The 22110-nt window shown below is 43.5% G+C and overlaps 1 protein-coding gene across 1 annotated transcript in view; it reads left to right on the top strand.

The window, feature by feature from the left end:
* The first annotated feature begins 8228 nt into the window (after positions 1-8228).
* Positions 8229-22110, top strand: part of DZIP1 (DAZ interacting zinc finger protein 1) — a 42096-nt gene continuing 28214 nt past the window's right edge. Inside the window, exons 1-7 of the mRNA XM_086481352.1 lie at positions 8229-9209; positions 12700-12784; positions 14322-14446; positions 17583-17744; positions 18479-18616; positions 19808-19870; positions 21106-21246. Of these exons, the coding sequence (XP_086337478.1) occupies positions 8229-9209; positions 12700-12784; positions 14322-14446; positions 17583-17744; positions 18479-18616; positions 19808-19870; positions 21106-21246 (1695 nt within the window). The remainder of the gene's footprint in view (positions 9210-12699; positions 12785-14321; positions 14447-17582; positions 17745-18478; positions 18617-19807; positions 19871-21105; positions 21247-22110) is intronic.

Below are 22110 nucleotides of genomic sequence, written 5' to 3'. Positions count from 1 at the left end.
CAGTTTTTCCACTGCCCTCTCAAATTAAAACATCTTGCAGAACATGTATGGCATCCTCCTCCATTCCACAAAACATGCAGATAATTTTTTTACTTAAGGCATTGCATCAGGGCCATGAGGGTACTGCCAGGCCTGGCTGTCCCTGCCCAGCCTCCCCCACCTGCCCAGGGCCCAGGACTGCATGTCATCTCTGCTGGGGGTCCTCAGCCCCTGCCCCAGTGACACCACAGCAGGGCCAGTCTCCAGCTCCCCACAGCCTGGCCCGGCCCTGCCCAGCCTTGGTCCATCCCTGTCCCCAAAGAGGTGCCCCACACCCGGGGCTGGGACTGCTCGGGTGCCTCCTGGCTGCCCTTCTCCTGGGCTGTGGGACAGGCCCTGGCTGCCAGGCCCTGCCCTGCTGCCCCATGGTGAGCAGCCAGCTCACGCTGTGCCCTGATACCTTCCACAGCTACTCAGGACATTTCCCAAATAGCTATGGCCAAGATGTCATTGTATTATACCCCACAATCAGAATAATCTCTCCTTTTTGTGTTCTCCAGTTGCAGGTACCCTCCATAAGCCTCACAATACCTTGCTCCAATCACAATATACTGGGTTTACTTCTTGCACTTTAACTCCCTTTCCTCATCCCATTTTAATTCTTTAACTCTTGGCTTTCCTCACCAGCTTCCTCGTAAAAATCTTTCTGCTCCCTAGAAACCTCAGGTCTCCCCTACTTGTTTTTAATGAATTCTACCATGAAAAAACATATTTAGCATTGCACTGTATCAACAGAATATGGAAAATCCTCCTAGAACAGCAGATCATACAAAATAGTTTCATAAAACGAGCACGCACACATCCAAAACACATTGCCAGAGTCCTCTACATTAAGTAAAGGACTTAAGTAGTAACATAGACTTAACATTATTTGGTAAGCTTGGACCACGAATTGGGAATGCTCTTTATTTAAATCATTCCCCATAGGCTGGCATGTGGAAAGTAATATGTTAGTTAGCAATAATGACACTAGAATAGGAAAAACATGTAAAATTTGAAGTGTGAAAGCACTGGGTAAAAAGTTGGGAATAAAACAATGCAAGGGGAATAAAAGATTTTGAGTTAGGACATTAGACAGTCTTAAGTGTCTCAGCCCAGATTTTAGCTTCCCAAAATGCTCATTCAGCTATCATCTATTACTGTAAAACAAGGTCGGTAGTTAAGTGGAGAAGCTAGCATTTCACTGTCTCCCAGGCACCTAAAGAAAAAAATAAATTAAAAGCTAAAATGCTCTTGGTCCTCTCCTACTAAATCCAAGCGTGTTTTAGGAGAGTACTTTTGTCACCAAGCTACATGATGTAAGGTGAGGAAGGAGGAACCAGGCAGTAATGTGGGTTAAAGAATACCTGCTCTTGCCAAGTCAGGCTGTACCACTGGCAACAAGTAATTAAAGATTAATCGAGCTCTGGAAGGCAGTAAGAGAGAAAGAATGAGACTCTGTCTAGCAGACAGGGTGATGTCCCAACCCTCACAGAATAGAAAACTTGGTTCTAGCTCTTGTTCCAAGGGCTGCATGTGTGTTTTGTATTAAACAGATAAGTGCCCAAGATCCAAGTGTTTCTGCACACTCCATACACACCTCCCCTCATCAACTGACAAGAATCTCCCAACATTTTCTCACCCACTCAGCATTTACTTTGATATAAAAACCAGCTTCAGCAAGAGACCCTTAGAAGGCACACTGAACAGCCTATGGTTGGTATGGCATTTTAAGAAGGGCATGGGCTATAAAACGTCTTGGGCACACTTGCACACCTCACTTTCTAAGTGAGTGTTCCAGCCATTCACATGAAGTGCTCGTCAACTCGAATTGCGTATTTGCCTCTAGGCCTGACCCAAAGAGGCTGTGACTGTCACATTGCTAGCCTTAAAAGTCCTCTCTTCATTATTAGTGTTAATTAACATTTACCACACTAAAGCCATGATATCCCCACCTTCCTCTGGCAATGCCTGCTTTAGCAACTAGTGCAGCCCAATGGGAGCAGATCTGTGGAAGCAAAAGTCAGTACTGAGGACCTGACATCCACATTTTACATGTGTTCAAGTTTTTGTTCAGACTAGCCTGATCCTATGGATTGAATGCCCATTAGTGACTGGAGCACACTGAGGTACCCCTAGGACATTAAAAACTGGAGCATTCAGATGATTACTTACTTTCTTAAATCTGGTGTACACAGCGTGTGTGCCCACATTAACACTGTCACAGCAGAATTTCATGGTTCAGGAAGCAAAGTTGGCATCTTGGTAAGTCTCTGAGCATGCGTGTGGAGAGCCAAAACTTTTCCAGATTTTATTGCCTATGTACTTTGGAAAAAAATAGTTTCTCCCTGACTGAATGGAAGTCCTCAATGAAGATTAGGTGTGGCAATGTGCAATGGTCACCTCCTCTGCTGAATTTGCTGCTGTATTTTACATTAAATACCTATTACTTGTAATTTTCCTCCTTGCCACAAAGGCTGCAGAGCATTGATTTTGAAAAAACACAATTCAAAATATTGCAGGGAAGAGGAAGAAAATTAGGAGTATCTGATGTAATCTGTAGCCGTTGTACTGATTCCACCTGCACGATACGATACATATTTCCATTTAACCCCATTTCTGGGAAACCTTCAGGAAAGCATACTCTGCCTTACCCTCTCACTGGAATTCTTGTTTTGGCACACTTCAGGAAAACACTCATGACAGAGCCCCCCCGCCCACCCCCCCCGGCCCGGGAGTTAACGTTACACCCACCCACGGCAGCCCGCCGAGTTCGCCCCTCCAGCTCCGCGGGCAGGCGGGCTCCTGCCTTCACCGCCGCCGCCGCTGTCCGCCCCGGCCCCCTGCCCGCCCCTAAGCGCTGCCCCCCCGCCCCCGGCCCCCTGTCCGTCCCTAAGAGCTGCCCCCCGGCCTCCTGCCCACCCCTGAGCGCTACCCCTCGCCCCGGCCCCGGCCTCCTGCCCGCCCCTGAGCGCTGCCCGCCCCCCCCGGCCTCCTGGCCGCCTCCCTGGGGAGAGCGCTGCCTCGCAAGTTTAAATGTACCGGCTTCGGTGACCGGGTGGCAAAAAAATGCTTTTAATTTCAAGAGGCGACCTTTCAAAAGCTTCTTACAACTTCCATTGTATTTTAAAAAGAAAGAAAGAAAAAAAGGCTGCTTCTGGCCGGGAGAGGCTCGGGACGCCGCTCCTGGGCCAGGACGGAGACAAAGGACATCCCCGCTGGGCATAAACATCTGCCGGGCAAGTTTCACGAGCCGAGACACGGCCAGCAGCGGGGGAGCCCTCGCCTGCGCCCCGCAGCGCCAGCCTCGGCCTGCAGGCCCCCTGCCGCTCCCCTCCTCCGCCGCCGCCGCTGTTACTGCTGCTGCTGCTGCCCCGACTCATCCTCCGCAGCCTCGGGACAGGGGGAGGCGAGGAGGAGGAGGAGAAGAAGGAGGAGGGGAGCTGCCTCCCTCTGCGGCACGCACTAGTTGCTGCCAGGGTCGGGGCGGGGAGCGGTCGCAGCCCCGCCGCCCCTCCGCGCCCGGCGGCGGGGAACCGCGCTCGGCGGAGCGCCCGGCCGCGCCTCCGTTGCTACGGTGGAGCTCCAGCGTGAGGTAAGCGGAGGGGCTCCCCCCGTCTCCCCCGTTCCCCCTGCCGCGGGGCCGGGCAGCCTTTGGGGCGCAGGAGTGTGAGGGGAGGGAAGCGCTCGGCGGGGCCTCTCCTCGGGAAGGCGGGAGGGAGCGGGGAGGGAGGCCGCTCTCTGAAGCGGAGTCGGAGGTTTTGGCTGGGAGATGGAGCCCGGCTTAGGGCCTCCCGTAGGCCCGGCCCTGCTCGGCCGGCTCCCGCGGCACCCCGCCGAGCGCCCCGCTGCCTGCCTGCCCGCCCGGCCCGCGCCTGGCCTGCGGGCACGGCCGGGGTGAAACGCCGCTTTTCCCCCGTGCCTTCCACCCACCCCGGTGGGAAGGGATGTCCGGCGAAGCGGGACTCTGCCGCCGGCTGCGACCCTCCCGTACGGCGGTGGCAACCCTAACCGAGAGGTCCCCGCGGGTGGACGATAGCCCTAACTTGTAGATGGGCACAGCACCATGGATGGAGTAAATCTGACAGAAAGAAAGGGAAAAAGTGATCGAAAAGAGCTGTCTCAGCCCGTACGTAGTCTTTTCTGCCCCCATTGAGATACTTGGGCGGCATGTGCCTCTCTCAGCTTCATGATGCACCACTGCAAGGTCACATTCAGTTAAAGCAGGTTTAGTTGAAGCAACATGGAACTCTGTATGGATATCCCTGGCTAAATACGTCAGTTGAGGAGAATAAGTGTATCCACAGGTTTGGTTTAACTTTGCTGGCTTTAAATAATGAGGGTTTTTTTTATTAAACCAGTGCCTCGGTGAGTTAAAGACCCTGATTGCACGTGTACTTTTTCAGGCTGCTTCTGCTTGGAACACAAATCAGTAGTTTACAAAATTCACGTGTTTTCTATGTAAAGACATTTCTCTTATGTCAAACAGATAGAGCATGTGTTAGGTTTAGATCTTTGGGAGGCAGATTTTCTTATGTACAACTTAGCAGTTCCTTTGACTAGGAAAAATATCCTAATATGAGTTTTCGAGGTGTTTTAAGGAATTCAAGGTATGAACACTTTGGACAGTAGTCAGTATTTGAGCATTTTTTAAAAATCTAGGTAATTACAAATGAAAGTGTATTTATAGACTGTAAATGGAAGTGAGTCTGCAGTATATTAGAAGTACCTCTAAAGAAGGTTAGTGGTGTATTTTCTTACTACTTAAGGGGTCAGAGCAGTGCAAAGTTAAGTGATAAACCAGGCAGATCTATATTTGATATATATCAAAAAATGTTAAATAGATTTCTTTGCAGGTAGCAATTGCTGGAGGCCCTGCTCGTGGAAAATGAGGTGACAAAAATGTCATCCTTTCAGAGAACACTGCAATGTTACAACCACCACACAGTATCTTTCTAAATTAAAAAAATGTCATGGCAAGTGATGGAAGAATCTGGATGGAAGATGCACTGAAACTTAGGTGTTGTACTAAAGTGTGGCCTATAGGCTTGGGGCTAAAGGTCCAAAAAGCAAGTTTTAGGGCCAAGTATTTTGGAAGATTGCTTTCCAGGGTGGCTTGAGCCAACAGGCAGGAGGGCTCGCTGTCCTGCATTCGTGTTATTCTCTGTTCAAATTTCTGAGACATTGAAATTTGTTTTGTAGATTAATGAAGCCTTGTGCTGGGCCTAGACAATTTCTTTAAAAGGTTGATTTCAAGCTTTTTACAGAAGTGGGGAAGACAGAAGGGTGTAACTTTTCAGTATGTGGATAAAGCAAGAGAGAGGTTCTCCTGGTTCTTTGTGGGTATGGAAAGAAAGGATTTTCCTCCAGCTTTCCCTTTATACGGGAGTAGATGTGGATGTGAAGAATGGGAGAGGCTGGTAAGAATTGCACCCTGGATGGCTAAAGTGAGTGTCTGACCCTCCCTGAGACTGATGAGGGGCTCTCTGACACTGGCAGAGGTAGGGGTTTTGTAGCTGCGGGCTGGAGGAAATGCTTGGGTCTGTACTGTAAAGTAGAGGTGTGTACGATGGTCATGGTTTTGGGTTGCACGCTGAGTGCGCTGACTATGAGGAAGGTAGTTGTTGTGGGTGTTCAGTACCAGACCCCCATTTCTCCCTGTCAAAGGTCCATCTTTTTGGAGCGTGAGTCTGCCATGTGCCCGGGTTTCCTTTAGGATGAATGGGAATGCACAGCTTGCTCACCTCCTGATGCCAAGTCAAAATGTAGCCAGCATGCCTATGGAGAGCAGAGCTCATGGGGTGCACCACAGAGTAGCTGTCCCAGGGGTTGCCCTGAGCATAGGTAGGATGTATATACTGGGGTACATCGAACACAGTGTAACCAGCCGGTCAAAAGAGGTGATTATCCCACTGTTCTCACCGTTGGTGCAGCCTCACCTGGAGTCCTGTGTGCAGTGCTGGGCCCCACAGTTTAAGAAGGATGGGAAGGTCCTTGAATGTTTCCAGAGGAGGGCAACAAAGCTGGTGAAAGGGCTGGAAGGCACGTGCTGTGAGGAGCGGCTGAGTACTTTGGACTTGTCTAGTTTAGAGAAAAGCAGGCTGAGGGGTGACCTCATTACTCCCTACAGGTTCCTGAGGAGGGGAAGTGGAGAGGGAGGTGCTGATTTCTTCTCCCTGGGATCCGGTGATAGGATGTGTGGGAATGGTTCAAAGCTGCACCAGGGGAGGTTTAGATTGGACATCAGGAAGCATTTCTTTACCGAGAGGGTGGTCAAACACTGGAACAGGCTTCTTGGAGAAGTGGTTGATGCCCTAATCCTTGAAGGGTCAGGCAGTTGGACTAGATGACCATTGTAGGTCACTTCCAACTGAAATCGTCTATTCTAATCTATTCAACCTATGTCTGCTGAGATAGGGGAATTAAATAAGGCCAGGTGTGGTTTTTTGTATCAACTCATATATGTGGGAAACACAAACAAGCTTTTCAGCACAGCCACCAACATAAAAACCTACATAAAACTAAGAGCTTGTAATCTGTGAGGGTCCTTGCATTAGTGCATGTAACAACAATGTTGTTATTTACATGGAAGTACCTGTATGTTGTGATTAATGGTAGGCATGTTACCATTTATATTGGAACAGACGATGTTAAAAGTGCAGATGAGAAGTGAGATTCATTGCGAGTTCCTAGGAAGGAAAATATTAAGGGGGAGTCTGAGGGATGTGGAGAAGCTGAAAAGGGGCAGAGAAGGGCTAACAAGAGGGTTAGAGTCTACAGCATATGATCTACAAGAGCTTGAGGGAGCTGTGCTTATTTAGTGTGGTGAAGGAAAGGGGCACTCTAATAGTGGCCTACGGTTACTTGAAGAATAGTTGCAAAAATATCAGAACCATTTTTTTTCTTGGTTATATATTAGGAAAAACATTTTCATCCAGAGGGGAGCAGAGCCATGCAACGGGTTGCCCAGAGAGGTCATGGACTGTTCATCTTAAATGCCACAGGTGATGTGAACTGGTGTTGGTGATAGCCCTGCGTTGAGGAGAAAGCTGGACTAGGTGATGATCACCAGAGGTCCCTGGTGAATATTTTTGTGAGTCTATGCTATATGATTTAGAGGAACCTATAGAGTGGAGTGTATGATCAAGTAAATACTGTGTGAATGTTCTTGAAGAGGTATGTATCTAGGAATGACCAAGAGGATAACAAGCTGAAGCGTGTGTGGAAGGGACTGAAAAAACAGGTAGGTATAAACATGGAACATGGCGGTAAGGCAGAGGTAGCATAGGGGACTGAAACACTAAGAAATGGTTTTTGGAGAAGAGTGGTAAGGATGAATGAGGGAATAAGGTAATTTTGTGTGATGGAGGAGAAGCTTGTACCTGCCTGGGGACAGTGTTTGAAGCAAGTGAGCAGGAACAGGGAAATGGGAACACTTTGCTGGGGGGTACAGGGAATTGTGGTGAGGCAGGGGGATAGGCAGCAGTTGTTGCTTGCCTTGAAGAAAAGTATTTGGGCATGAGTGGTGAGGTAGGTGATGTACGCAGGGCGTGAGCTCCTTCATGGGGGTGAAATGTTTGGGATCGGTAGAGGCAGGAATGACAAGCGGATGTGGTGAGGCTGTAGGGTTTTACCGTTGCAAGAGGTGGTCTGGTGTGTGGTGATAGCAGGTGGAGGTGTGTTGGTGTGGTGAGTGAGCAGAGCATCTGGAAGGAGCATGCAAAGGGTGTATGACTGCGCTAGGGTGAGCAAGGTGTGTGAAAGCGCCTGGCAGGAGGTTGGTGTGTGGGCGTTGGGAGGGTGTGGAGTTGCACTGGAGAGATTGCATGGCGCCACCATCTGAGGCACATGAGGGTGCAGCAGCGTGAAGCAGATGTACAGAGAAATGGCATACGTACCGTGTGCTGATGGTGGGGAGGTGAGTAGGTGAGGCTGGACAAGGCTGTAAACCGGCCCCAGGGTAGAGGAGTGTAACGCTGTGGTAGAGAGAGAAAGGTTTGTTGTGAGTCAGGAGCAGCACCGGGGAGGGAGGTGGGTGGGGAGGCACGATGATGCAGTGAGGTGAAACGGGTCTATAGCGTGCCACGTATAGACTTCTGTGGTGAAGGCAGCGTGGAGAGAGAAAACATACGCTGTGTAGCTGTGGTAAGGGTCCCTATACGTAATGGCGTAGCGGCGGCTGCGTTTGTAGATGTGAGTCATGTGTGAAGATGGTAAAGGATGCGTTGGTACATGCGTGCGGCGTTCAGGGCGGGGGGAGCGCCGGGACCCCAGGGAGAGGTCTCATCAGCCGCTGCCAGGCGAACGTGGAGGTTCTGAGGGAAGAAGATAGCGGGACCGGGCAGCGGGCGGGCGTTGTGCCGAGCGCGGAGCCGAGTCTCCGCCGCGGGAGGCGAGTGCCGAGTGCCGGGGCGGTGCGGGGACAGCCAGCCCGCCGCCTGTCCCGGGGTGCCGCCGTGTGTCGGGGAGCGGGAGGCGGGCCTGGGGCGGGCGGGAGGCGGTGCGGCCGGGCCTCACTCCCGCCTCCCGCACGCGCAGGCCGCGCGGCTGCCATAGCGACGCGGAGGACGCCGTTGCCGAACGGAGCCTGCGGGACGGAGCCCGGACATGGTGAGCGCCGGGCAGGGCGGGCGGGCGGGCGGTGGGGTGGGTGCCGGCCCGGGCTGAGCTGTGTCTCTCTCCCGCAGCCCTTCACCGAGCGCGCCTACTACCCGCCGGCGGCGAGGGGAGCTGGGGCCGGCCCGGGGTCGGCGCCGTTTCCCGCCTTCCAGTTCCGCGGCCGCCATGAGGGCCCGGACTGGCGGCGGTTGAGCGCCGTGGACGTGGACCGGGTGTCGCGGGAGGGGGACGTGGCGACCCTGCAGGAGCACCTGGAGCACGTCACCTTCTGCAGCGCCGAGCGGGAGCGCTGCCCCCACTGCCAGGGCCCCACCGACCCGCTGCTGCTCAAGCTGCTGCGCCTGGCCCAGCTCTGCATCGAGTACCTGCTGCACTCCCAGGAGTACCTCAGCACCCAGCTCGGCAGCCTGGAGGAGGCCCTGCGAGCGGCCCAGGCCCAGCTCGACCGGCTGGGCAAGGAGTTGGCCCAGCGCTCACAGGAGATCAAGGGGCTCAAGGAGGAGTGCCGGCGGAGGAAGAAGATGATCAGCACCCAGCAGATGATGCTGGAGGCCCGAGCCAGCTACCACCAGGTGAGAGGAGAGGTCCTGGCGGCCCAGGCACCCACACCTTGCCAGCTCCGAGTCTGCAGCCCCACTCTGCGGGGGTGCAGTCGCTTCCTGGGCGAGAGGCTGGAGCTGCAGGGACTGATAACCCTGCAAAAAGGGAGTGCATCACTTGCAGGTGCTTCACTTCCCATCTGTGTTTCACAGACGTTTGGCTGGTATCACAGACATTTGGGAGAGAGCTACATCATCCTTAACAAATCCTCTTTTTACTAACAAATGCTCTTTATTCTTGGATTCACTTTTGATGCATCTGAAGTGTCAGATACACACATACAAAACCTGTGGTAAACCTGTTACTACTTTCTCTTGCTGTCTTTCCTCGTCTGTCAACTAAATGGTCAGCAAACACACAGGGCAAGTGCATCAGAACTGGTGCTAAGCAGTAACTTACCTGTCTGTGAGTTGTCACTTTCCTGTAGTAACATTCTCGAGGCACAGAGTTTCTGCTTCTGTGTGTGACTCAGAAGTGACTCAGGCATGACAGTAAAGAGCCCCAGTGGGGTAGCTCATCCCTAACTCCACAACATCTGTTCCTTAAGGGTCTTCCCTAAGAGCCTTAGTGCATTGCTGTTCTGACTGTCTGTGTCATGGCACTCTATTTTTTTTGGGAGGGGTTTTTGCGTTGTGGGTGTAATGGTTTGATTTAAATGTTTTTCAGCTTCAGTATTTTTCAACAGGTCTCAGGAATGCAGACTGCAGTTTCAAATGTAGTCTGAAGTCTAGAGAGTACACTGGACGCAGACTTGACATGATTTCAGGCTAGCTCTTTGTGTCTATATGTTTAAAGTTATAGGTTTTTTGGTTTTTTGGTTGTTTATTTTTTTTTTAATTCTTGGCATATTAGCAGTCCTGATTGTAAAAATTCTCCTTAATCATGGAGATTAGTTGCAGTACAGAGCCACTGCAAGTTCTCCTATAGTATATACACTCTTATGCTACAGTATAATACCAATTTCAGCAGGCTGGAAAAGTTTAAATTTTTAAGACATCAGCGTTGTCTCAAGTGTTTCTGTAAGGAAAGAGATGCCTTAGGCCCGAAGAGTAAAACTATACATATGGTAGACTTCATGGGAACCTTGTCTCAACGCATTCATTTGAGTGTTAGTCTTAAGGACAAGCTGCTGATGCTGTATCATTTAAAAAAGTATTTTTGCAATTTACAGAGCAGTGTGTCTGTCCTGTGTTGCAAAAGAAAACTGATTGCATGCATGATTTTATATGTAAACTTAAGTAATTCTCATACTGTGATCGCCAGTAAAATATTACCAAGTTTTCCTGAAATATTGTAGGATACAACTGTCTCAGTGGAAGCTGAAGAATGTGGTAGCAAACTTGGCTCATCACTAATCTTCTGTTCAGTGGCATTTACAATGACACAGAGATGGAAAGCTATTTCCCATTTTTAGTTTAATTTCATATAAAGTAAATGTCTGCCCTTCCCCCTTTTTTCCTCTCTGTTGGTAAATTCTTGTCTCTAGAAGTTGTTTAGGTTCACATGGGAAAAGTGAGTTCAGGGAGTGATGTTGAACAGTTCCTGCAGTTTCTACAGTGTTTTCAGGATCCTGAGTGTGAATGTCAGAGATAAATTAAACTCTTCCTGGGATTTGTAAATGCAGGGCAGCAGTGTGATCAGTAAACAATTGTGTATTATTTATCTGTGCCACAATCTTGGCTGATCTGCAGTGCCAGCTAATGAGGGTTTTGCTGGTGTTCCTGAGAAGGTAGTTCAAGTTTCATCCCCTTAAAGTCTTGGTTGTTTAGCAAACAAGCCTGTAAATAGTTATTTGCCTTTTTTAGTGGAGGCACACTTTAATGTAACCATACTTTAGAATTCAGATTTAATGCCTTTAACCCACCACCAATGTGAGCTCAACCACGAAATACTACTATGAAATGGTACTGGTACCTACAAGTCATAAATTTAAGACTTGTTGATCAATACTTCCATCTGAGTAATACACATTAATTTTAAATAATAATTTTAAGTCTTATGTTCTCATGCACAGTGTAGGTATAAAGTGCACATTGTGTCTAACACTGTGAAAAGTAGTTGCAAGAATAATGTTACATAATTCAGAACCTAAATATTCCCCGTGTTAATCCTGTGTCCTGCAGTAAGAGCTTTCTTCCGCTACCAGCAAGTCAAACTGACATGAGGTTTGTGCTTGAATGGATAACATTATTTCACAGCCAATTTCATTCCATAAATCATGTGCAATCTGTTACACTGGGAGCTCCCTCTTGGCAGCAATGCTTTGCTACCATACTATATCTCTTTACTTTGGTTTTATGTTAGTACGTTTTTGCATTTGTCCAACAAAATTTGTCTCAATAATTCATAGCTTTAGTGTTTGCCGAAAGATACCTATATTGAATAGCCTACCTGACTATCAGTGGCAGTATTTTAAATATTAGATGAAATCTGTGAATTTGATTATGGTGGCAAGGTCTTGAATCTATTAATTCAGTCTTTTATAGTCATATCACACTGATAAGGAAAAAGGACTCAGCTGAGTATTTGTGGTTTGTTAAAATATATTTATTTTTTTAAAAAAAAGTATAAGAAAGAGGTAGCAAGCAACCCTACCTAAAACAATTAGGGGCTTTGATTCACAGTCTTACCAGTGTGCTGCAAAATCTGTAGATGCAGCTTCTGTCCTTGTACTATCCGTCTGTTTTTAGTATTCTGAACATTAGTGGAATGGAATTTGAAGGTGAACAGAAAAGATGGGTAGGATCTAAATTTGACTTGAAATATAACTTAAAATTCAAGTTCAAAAATAATAAATAAATTATAGGAACAGTAATTTAAACAGTTTTACACTTCAGAAGGATGCTAGGTAGCATACTAATGTACGTATGTACCTTTTCTTGCAAAATTGTATATTGTTACCTTTTTTTTGGTTTACATGTCTGACCTTTTTACATATCTGTGGTTCTTCTAGTATTGTCATCTTACAACTCACTTATGTATACTCAAACCCATCTTTATTGGTTCTCTTCTGACTGTATGATGCTCTCTCTTGCTGTGATAAAAGAGTCTTAAGAATACCTGAGCTGCTAGTTGGCTGGAATCAGTGTGTATTTTGCTGAATAGCATTGTCTTACTTTTTCCTTATCCTTCTCTACCTACCTATATTTGTCTCTTATCTGTGGTTCATATCTGAATTTAAAACTCACTTGGTCAGTCTTTTTTGTTCAGAGTTTGTACAGTGCTAGCACAATGGGATTCTTGCCCATGAGCATCACTGAGAGAAATTAAATAACACAAATGTACTAATAACTTTACAGAAATTTGGCATTGAGAGAATTTTAGAAATTATTCTTGTGAAATGGAATTTTATTGAAGTTACCTACTTTCAACATCTGGACAAACTGTAATAACCTTAACCGCTATACTTGCCAAACAGATGTTACTAATAATAACTAAAATGTTTTTATCTGTTTTTTCTAGTGTCAGTTTTGTGAAAAGGCTTTTATGAACTATTCCTTTTTACAAAGTCACATGCAAAGGCGTCATCCAGAAGAATCTCAGATTGGTATGTACTTTGATAATGTTAATCAAAGAAATGAAGTGAAATAGTTTAGGAAAGTGTAAATATAGTGAGGATGTGCAGTCCGTGCCTTTGTGTAACTGGGAAGAAGGATTTTCACGTTCCATTTTTAGGTGGCAGATACCAGTTGGTGTAAATGCAAGCAACACTGACTGACAAAATGTATTGGGCAACATACGTTTCAGTCTTTGGAAAATAATTAACAAAAAATTGTGCGCTAAAACTAGCATTTTCCCTGAATACTTTAGTTGGCAGCAGAGTTCAGAGCCCAGTTTCTCTTTAGGCATGTCGTTATGAAGGTGTGGGTAAAAGGAACAAGATGCCTTAAGGAAAATAAATGTTGTGAATGTATATGAATGATCAGTGCAGAAATAATCCAGCTCATCTGAAATCAGTTTGAATAGGTTAAGGCTTTCCTGAACTAAACTGACTGTAAAATATAGTGAGAAAAAGAAACTGTCGAGTAATCTAAAGTCATATATCCAGGATAATCTTGGTTGCTATACCACTAATTTATATCCTTTTATCTCTCTCAACTGAAAAATGTTTAGTTTGAAAAACATTGCTCTCTGTTCCGTTCATATCTAAATTTTCTCCTTCCCATTAGGCTGCATGCTTATGATTTATTTTTGAGGCCTAACAAGTATTGACAAATGGTGATGAGTAGATGTGAGTTAGGAAAAAAGAGCATCTGGGAGGAGAAAGAGTGGGAAGAATCTAGCGAGGTCTGGACTGTAGCTTGACAGACAAATAAAACGGGAGGAACAGTGACATGAGTCTGAGTAAGCATCTAAGGAAGTGTTAATATATTGGAAGAAGAAAGAAGCTCTTGTACACTTTACAGTTCATAAAAATGATAGTGGAAGATGCTGTAGAACTAATTCAACTAATTACAATATAAAGAATTAGTCCGAAATGGCTGTATGGGGGAAATACTCCATGCAGTTATTTTGAAATAATATTCTGCATTGTGCTCAGAATCCCAGATGATGGGCTAGTAAATCCTTGGTAAATTGATTAAATATTCAAGATTAACGATTGTTATAATTTTTGCATATTTTAACATGTTTTATTACAGTGACATTCCCTCTGACTCAGTCCAGATAAATGATGAGTTGTATTCCAAATGGACTCCTTCCAAAAGTTACTTAGAATAAATTAATTGAATAAAAAATTGAATAATTGAGGTTCATTTTGTCCTTCATATGTCCTTTTTTGAGCCCGTGTTCCTTAGATGCCTTTGAAATTAGATTATCTAGTACTTTTTCTTGTAAATATTTCCTAAACTATTTCACATGTCAGTGATACTGGTATTTTCCTGTCTTTGAAGATAATGTTAGCGGTCCAGAGAACATACATATTTAAAAACATCTTTGGTGAATCATGGTAGTGGGATGGAAGATAGTCTATGACAGTCACGCTTCATGAAGATGTTACTGAAATGCTATAGAAACAAATTTGCAGTATCACGTTTCCAGAAATTACAACAAACGTTTTTTAAATCTGTGTTTCTTTCAAACAGAACAGAACAGGAAAGCGAAGACAGACAAATTGCAGGATGAGATTGATAAACTGAAGGAGCAGTTGCAGCTCACCAAGTCCCAGTTAGAGGCTGAACAACAGGCTAATGTGGTCAGGCTTTCTAAGGTAATACGTACTAAATAAAATGCACCTCGTAAAAGAATTAGTACTTTGAACTATATTCACTCATTTTGTAACTGGAACAGAACAGAAACGTATGTACAGCTCGCGTGCCTGTTGGCAATGGTGCTTGGGCATTAAAGCATATCTCACCCTCACCCCTCCCTAATTTTGAACATCTGCTTTCTCCTTGCTTTTTTTTTAGACATACTTTAAATGAATACTTAAGAGAACACTTCTGTTAGCACTTGCTATTTCATAAGTGTGGCCCGTTATTGAAGCAGATAAAATTGCCGTGTTGTGGTGAAATATAAGCTATTTTTAGTATTATGGTATTTTGTGATGATTTTATATGTGACTTTATAAACTGCGTAAGATTTATTCTTTGCTGCAAGGAACTTTACTGTCTAACAGAGGTTTAAAGCAGTCAAGGAAGACAGATTGAGAAGAAAGCAAGCAATCTAGACCTTGCATGTTGGTCTTTAAATGCTTAGAATTTGGTTGACCAGAGAGCCAAAGCAGAAAGTAATCTTAGCTACTGCTGTGTGAATAAAAAAGCTTAAAACAGAATGATTTAAAAGCAGTAATTAGATGTTTGTAATCACATGCAAGACTTTCTTTAGGATTATACTGAGTCTTGTGGTAGTGCTTACTAGCTCATAAAGAGGAAAAAAGTCTCTACTTGTTTCTGTTTTGTTTTTTTTTAAGTTTGATAATTTCAGATGATCTCACGGTTTTCATTTCTGTTGGAAAAAATACAATGAGATAACTTGCTGTTGAAATAGGGATGGGAATTTTTCTAAAGGAGGGGGCCTTGTGATTCACTAAGGAGTAAATTTTTGGCATAAGAGAAAAGATACTTCTAAGGATTCATTTAGATGCTGATCTTAGTGCTGCAGTTTGCCCTGTATCACATCCAAAAGCAGGGTTTTGTGGCTGTTAACATAACCTGCGAGAACCTTGCCTTAATATATCACCCAACATTCAGAACTCAGTGGAATTTGAGGACCTTCAAGTATAAGACCAACCATTAAGTTTGGAAAGAAACAGTACATTTTAATTTAAAGGGAACCAACAAAACATTACCACCATTAATAATTTTCTTCCTTGTTTTTGGAGGAAAAGCTGGTCTTCTGTAAAACATGCAGTGTTTCTTTTCCTGAACGCAGCTTCAGACTCTCTCTTCTTCAGTCCTCCTGTTCCCCTTGTTCTGGAACTGTTCAGCTTCCTGTTTTTTTTTCAATTTTTCAAAAGTAGCTGGATGACCAAATGAAGAGCATGGGTAGAGTTTCACCTAGAAGTGCAAGCAGGGTCAGAATAATGAGCCTTGGCCCTATCTGCTAGGTATTCTACTCATTCATTCTGTGCCTCAGTTTTGAGAGGTACATCTATAACATTTCTCTTGCCCCTGAAGCATTGTTTTTCTTATGAGATAGAACTTGGAGTGTTCGCAGCAGTGCAGTGTAGACTTTTTTTCTTTTCCCTTAAGGACCTATTTTGAAGTCACTTGTCTTAGCTGAGACTCCTGACTACAAGGGGACTGCCTGAAATGTCCTGAAGCTGCAGCCTGCAGTGTTACGCAACAAGAAGCTTTCAAAGCTTCTGTGTTTTTCTGGGATGTCAGGAAAGATAGAAAAGTGAAGTGTGACTGGTTGCAGTTTGTCTGCCATGACTGACATCCACTGTCAATATAGGTATCATTATCTTGTTGTCTTTTGCTTCAAAGAGCAGGAGATCTTTCCCCTGCATTTTTTTTTTTTTTTTTAGGAAAACCGCTACTGGAGGGAATTTGGATAAAAACTGTCAGGCTTCCCCTTCTTGGTCCCATCTACTTCTTTGAGGTGAAAGGACACAGAGGATCCCATTCTTCATAAATGCACAATGATGGCTTGTTATAGTTAATCAGAAAACATATTCAGAGCGAATGTGGTCACAGAAAGCTGTACAGGTTGCCTGAAAAGTGTGTATAGCTTGGCCAGTGAAATGCAGGACTTTGAACAAGTTGAGGACTATACAAAAATGAGCAACTAGGTAATGGGATGGTAAAAATTATTTGACAGATAAAGTGGGGTAAATGTATATGGGGAAAAAACAATTCTAACTTCTCCTACAAAGTGATGGGTTCTGAGCTGAGTGCCCCTACTGAAAGGCAAGATCTTAAGGTTTTGATATATCGTTCCAGGGAAATGTCAGCCCAGTGGTTAGTAGCAGGCAGCAAAGAAAATAAAATAATTACAATTTATTCTGAAAAATCACTGTGCAAGCCACAGCCTAAATACTGTGTGTAGGTCTAGTCCCTTCATCTTAAAAAGGATATGATATAATTATAAAAGTTACAGAGATGGGCTACAAGGATGATCACTCTGTATTTCAAATGACTGAGCGTGCTAAGAGTTGTCAGTCTGAAAAAGAGCCAACAGCTTGGTGGGGATGGAGGGTGAGATACTGATATCTGTGAAGTTGTGAGTTACATCGAGTGAGTCGTGAGTTACATTGAGTGAGTAGGTATCAGTCATTCACTCTCTTTTCCAGTTCAGGACTTAGCACCCATCAAATGAAGCTGGCCGGAGCCGTATTCAAACAAACAAACAAAGTACTTGGCTCTTCATGCAACTTGTGGCGCTCATTGGCAAAAGATGTTGCAGTTGCTAAAAGCTGAGGTAACGGGAAGGGACATCTGCAAAAGTGTATGAGGAGAAATCTATAGAAGGTCCCTAAGTTTACAAAACCGTATTGAGCTGAGGAAGTCCCCTGAGCTGAAAGCAGTTGGCGGCGTGGAGACTATTAAGGACAACGTGCATGTTTGCTTGCCCTGGTATTATCCTTTCCCACTGATACGCTTAGGGACTCTGTGAGAAACAGCATGCTGAACTAGGTGGATCTTTAATATGACCAAGTAAGGTCATTCATGTGTTATTCAATGAAAATTAATGAACTACCAAAACTTCTTGAAGTGTACTTGCTTTGCTAGCAAAATGCGTAGTTTGCTACCTCAGAATTCTTCAGAAACTGGTGGTTTTTTCATGGTTTTTGATGTCACAGTGTTGCCCATTGAAAGTGACTGCTTCCCATACACAGTTTGGGTGCTTGAATTATTGCATGTGTGGAAAAATAACAAATAATGTTTTTAAAATAATTTCAGGAATGTGAACAGCAGAAATCAAAAGAAGAAGAAATTCTACAATCATTTCATAAGTGGAAAGAGGAGGAAAAAGAGAAATTGGCTGATAAAATAGAAAAAGTGAAAGAGATGTTTATGAAAGAGCTTAAGGAGTTATCTTCAAGAAATTCAACATTAGAAAATGTAAGTGATTTAAATTTTCCAACTTTTTAAGCCATGAATCCTGTGCAGTAGATGGTAGTAAACTTCATGTGTTTGAAATGTGGTGTAGTCATCTTGGAGGTCTTCTTACAAAACTTTAAAAATAATGGTGGAATGATAGGCGTAATTGTATCTTTGTATACTGGTACTTTATTTCTGTTCTCTTTTTAATAGCATTGTGTTGGACGAATGAATTATGCCTTCAGCAGCTAAGTCAGTTTTTTCTTACTCCTCAACCTTTGGGTGCCTGCTTATAGATCAGTAGATACTGTTATTATTGCTGTCTTTTAAGCATCTATTCCACTAATGTCCTCATAACTGGCATGGAGGGGACTAACCTCTACGTTACAGTCCTGACAGCAGAACTGCATGTTTTCCATAGATGCTCGGAAAACGCTTTCCAGAGTTTTCACTAGAAAGAGAATTGTGAAAGTATAGGTGGGTCAGAAAACAAATATGTATGGGGTTACCAGAGCAGCTTATATTTTGTAGCTCTTAGATCCTGTGTATATTTACAAGGTCTGTTTATGTTAGATGTATATATTAATTATTGCATGAAATTTGATAAATGCTGAACTCATGAGAAATGTGAGAGTTGTCTTATGCAATCTCTGTGTAGTTATGTTTAAAGTAAATTTTGTATTAAATGACAGTTTTAGAAAAACAATATCTGTATATATATATTCAGGTCTTCATTTTCCCCCTCCTCCTTTTAGCAACTGTTAGAATTACGCAAGTCCAATATGCAACAAAAATCCAATTTAGGGACACTGAAAGACAGCCAAGAATTTACAGAAGAGAAGCCTCAGAGTCCTCAGGATTATCACAGTGTGGTTAAACTTTTTGAAAAACAGGTAACGCTGTAACTTAATGTATTGCTTTTGAAGGACTACCTGTGTTCTCTTCATTTCTGTACATCTTTGAGTAGGATTTTAAATCCATAAGTAAAATTCTTATTCCTCTCAGTGCCTAAAATAGCTGGGTTTAAAGATTTACGACTATTTAGTACAAGCTCTATAAAGGAAATCAAGGAATTATTTCCCTTATCCTTTTATAAATAAATAAATTGTTATTTATTTATTGATATTCTTAATTATTAAATATATCTAGCTTTACCAAGTATGGTTGCAGTCCAGTTCCAGAAAACTCTAATAAAAAAAATTTATGTCTGCTGATCTGTGAGGCCACTTAGGGAAAAATTGGATGAAAGTGGTTAAGAAACTTTCTGACAGGATTTGTCAACCTGAGGCTTTTGAGCAGTATGAAGCACTTGAGCTTGTCAGGTGCGACTTCTGTACCAGGACTATGTTATCTGACCAGCGCAGATGCTGGTGCTAGTGCAAATCTGTTGGACAGTCCAAAGTCCCACCTGTAGGAAAGATTGAACTAGGAAGGACCGCTGAGCCCAAGGTCATTGCATTGCTTTGAGACTCACCTGCATGTCCAGGTTGTTCCTATAAAAAAAAATTAATTGTGAGGCCTTTGAAAATACCCACAAATGTCTTTGTGTACTGCTGGTAGCATCCGGAAGTTTGGTCACTTCTGCTCAAAGATGGGGAAAACTTAGTCAGCTTTACTTTATGGTTTTTCTATTTCATCAAAGAAAATTTGGTTCACTCTCAAACTCATATATTAATACTGTTTTAGATCATCATTACGCAAAATACATTGTTAATAAGTGCTTGAAATGACATTATTTGGGGGGGAAAAGCCCTGCTTTTGGTATTCTTATTGTTAATACGCAGCGATATGTCAAAATACTTGTGTATTTCTCACTCACAGTCACTATATATACCAATCAAGGAGCAAATATATAGTTTCTAGAGTGATTGGTAAGAAAACCACTTGGTTGTATAAAACTTGCTCATAATTATTCTAGGTCTTGAATATGGGGTTACTCAAATTTCTTATCAATAATCCTTATTTGTAAAAATAAAGCTGCATATATCAAACTAACTGGTAATGTGTTATTAACAAGAAATAAAGCTGCATGTTATCAAACTAAATGTTAATGTGTTGTTAAAATATTGATTTCCTCTATGCAGGAAAGTAAGTGGACGTCTAGAATACAAGCCCTTCATCATGAACATGAGACAGAAAAGTCCCTGGTAAGCGGCACAGCAAACCACTTAAACTAAAAGGAGGCTTTTTTTCTTATTTTCTTACCCTTTCAGTAGTTCTTGATACACTACATCTATTAGATTAGAAAGCCTAGATATCAAGAGTTTGTAAGAGTGTGTCCTTTTAGATGTCTTATCTCTGTATTTCTGTTATCCTAGGATCTCAACATTCCAGTTAGGGCCAGGGTTGAAACGCAATTTATCATTTAATTTAAGAATCCGACAGACAGCTGAAACTATGTCTGTTTCGAAAAGCTTAAAACTAATTCCGTGAGCGCTGTATTATACAGTGTTTTCTGTGTTACATGGATGTGCAGTGGAGATATAACTTGCCAACATGTAGCTTTCATCTGCCCTGTACCTTGTGCTACCATGGACCTATGGCATATGTCTCAATCTTTTTTCTCTTTTCTGTCACTTCTCAGCTGCTTTTTCTGTTGTAGCTTTCTAACGCAGAATCTGTTCAGCTTTTCCAGGAAAAAACACCATGGCATTTTATTTTGCATCAGTTTATATATTTTATTATACAAAGCTTTATTCCTCAGATTTTTTTTATGTCTGCATTTCTTTTTAATCTCTTTCCTGCTTTGTTTCTCTCGCTTCTTTTCCTTTCATTTTCCTTTCATCTGCGTGACCATGTAAGAACTGAGCAGATCATAGTGGTCTGACCAATGCTTCTCCTCCTCTGGCAAGAAAGCAGTGGGGAGGAACCATGGAACAGTCCCCAAAAAGGATGTAGTTAATGATACACCCACATACAATGCAAGAATAGAATAAGGGAGCAGTAATGTAAGTATCACGTTTGGGATGATGCACCTAAAATATTGTTCCCTTTCTTCTACATTCAGAGCTAATATAAGGTTTATCATGCGAACTCACATCTGATCTCCTTAAAATACCATTATTTGACACTACTTATAACCAAAACATTTTTGTGGAAGTGTATGCTTTTTCCTGCAATCTTATTTTTAGGCAATCTCAGCAATGTCTTTGTATGTCCCTTTCTTTGTATGGAGATTTAGGTAGACTTCCTTGTGTAAATAAAAAGTGATCCAGACGGCTGTTTTGTAATATATGCAAGTCCCAATGAAATTACTGGAGACACTAAGTTTCTGCTGAAAAAAATGTTAAAAATATTTAAGCCTGACACTTGCTTCTTTAAACTTGATGGTTATTTTACATGATATTAACATGAAGTTATTTTTCTTCTGATTATTTTCTAGCTACTGTCACAGATCGAGAAGCTTAAATCATCAGTGAGAGAAAACCTGAATAAAAATAACACCTTTTACAAGAGGAGGATAGAAGAATTTGGGCAGAGGCTTCAGGAGCAGAATGATCTGATTACTACTCAGAAGAAGCAGGTCTGTTTTGTGAAGCACTCTATGTTGCAGAGAGCATAGGACACAGAGAAACATTTTACTAGCATTTGGTTTTTGATACATCTCTGGTTGCGTAATTTGTAATAGTATTGCTGTAGTATTTTGGTTACACTTTGGAAATTTTGTTAACAAATAAGAATAGATCTGGAAAAGAGACACAGGAATGTAAACCAGGAATTAAAACTCAATTTAAAAGGAAAGGCTTAATAAATGAAATGTTTTCCATAAGTTCAACACAAAGTTAAAAAATTATTAGGTTGCAGTCACCAAAGACCTCTACAGATGAAAAATTTCTGATGGTGAAGAGGATTTAATATGCCACAAAATAATCATAATGAGATCTAGTGTTTGAAATTGGAAAATACAGGACTTCTCACACTAAAAATCAAGTATCATATTTATCACTGTGAGAATAATTCATTACTGTATGAAACGCAGTAAGAGCAAGTGCTGGATTCTGCACCTGGGACAGGGTAATCCTGGTTATACATACAAATTGGGGGATGAGAGGCTGCAGAGCAGTGCCACGGAAAGAGATCTGGGAGTTTGGGTGGGTGACAAGTTGAATATGAATCAGCCTTGTGCCCTGGCAGCCAAGAGGGCCAACCAAGCACAGCATCGCTAGCTGGTCAAGGGAGGTGACTGTCCCACCCAACACCACACTGGTGCGGCCCCACCTCCACTGTGTGCAGTTTTGGGCGCCTCAGTATAAGGAGGATGTCGAGCTATTAGACTGCATCCAGAGGAGGGCGACCAAGATGATGAAAGGCCTTGAGGGCAAGACGTAAGGAGCAGCTGAGGTCGCTTGGAGAAGAGAAGGCTGAGAGGTCACCGGCCTCCATCTCC

This window comes from Leptosomus discolor, chromosome 1 (genome assembly GCF_034619465.1).
Source record: "Leptosomus discolor isolate bLepDis1 chromosome 1, bLepDis1.hap2, whole genome shotgun sequence".
Classification (NCBI taxonomy): Eukaryota; Metazoa; Chordata; class Aves; order Leptosomiformes; family Leptosomidae; genus Leptosomus; species Leptosomus discolor.
This window is presented reverse-complemented; position numbering and strand designations above follow the sequence as displayed.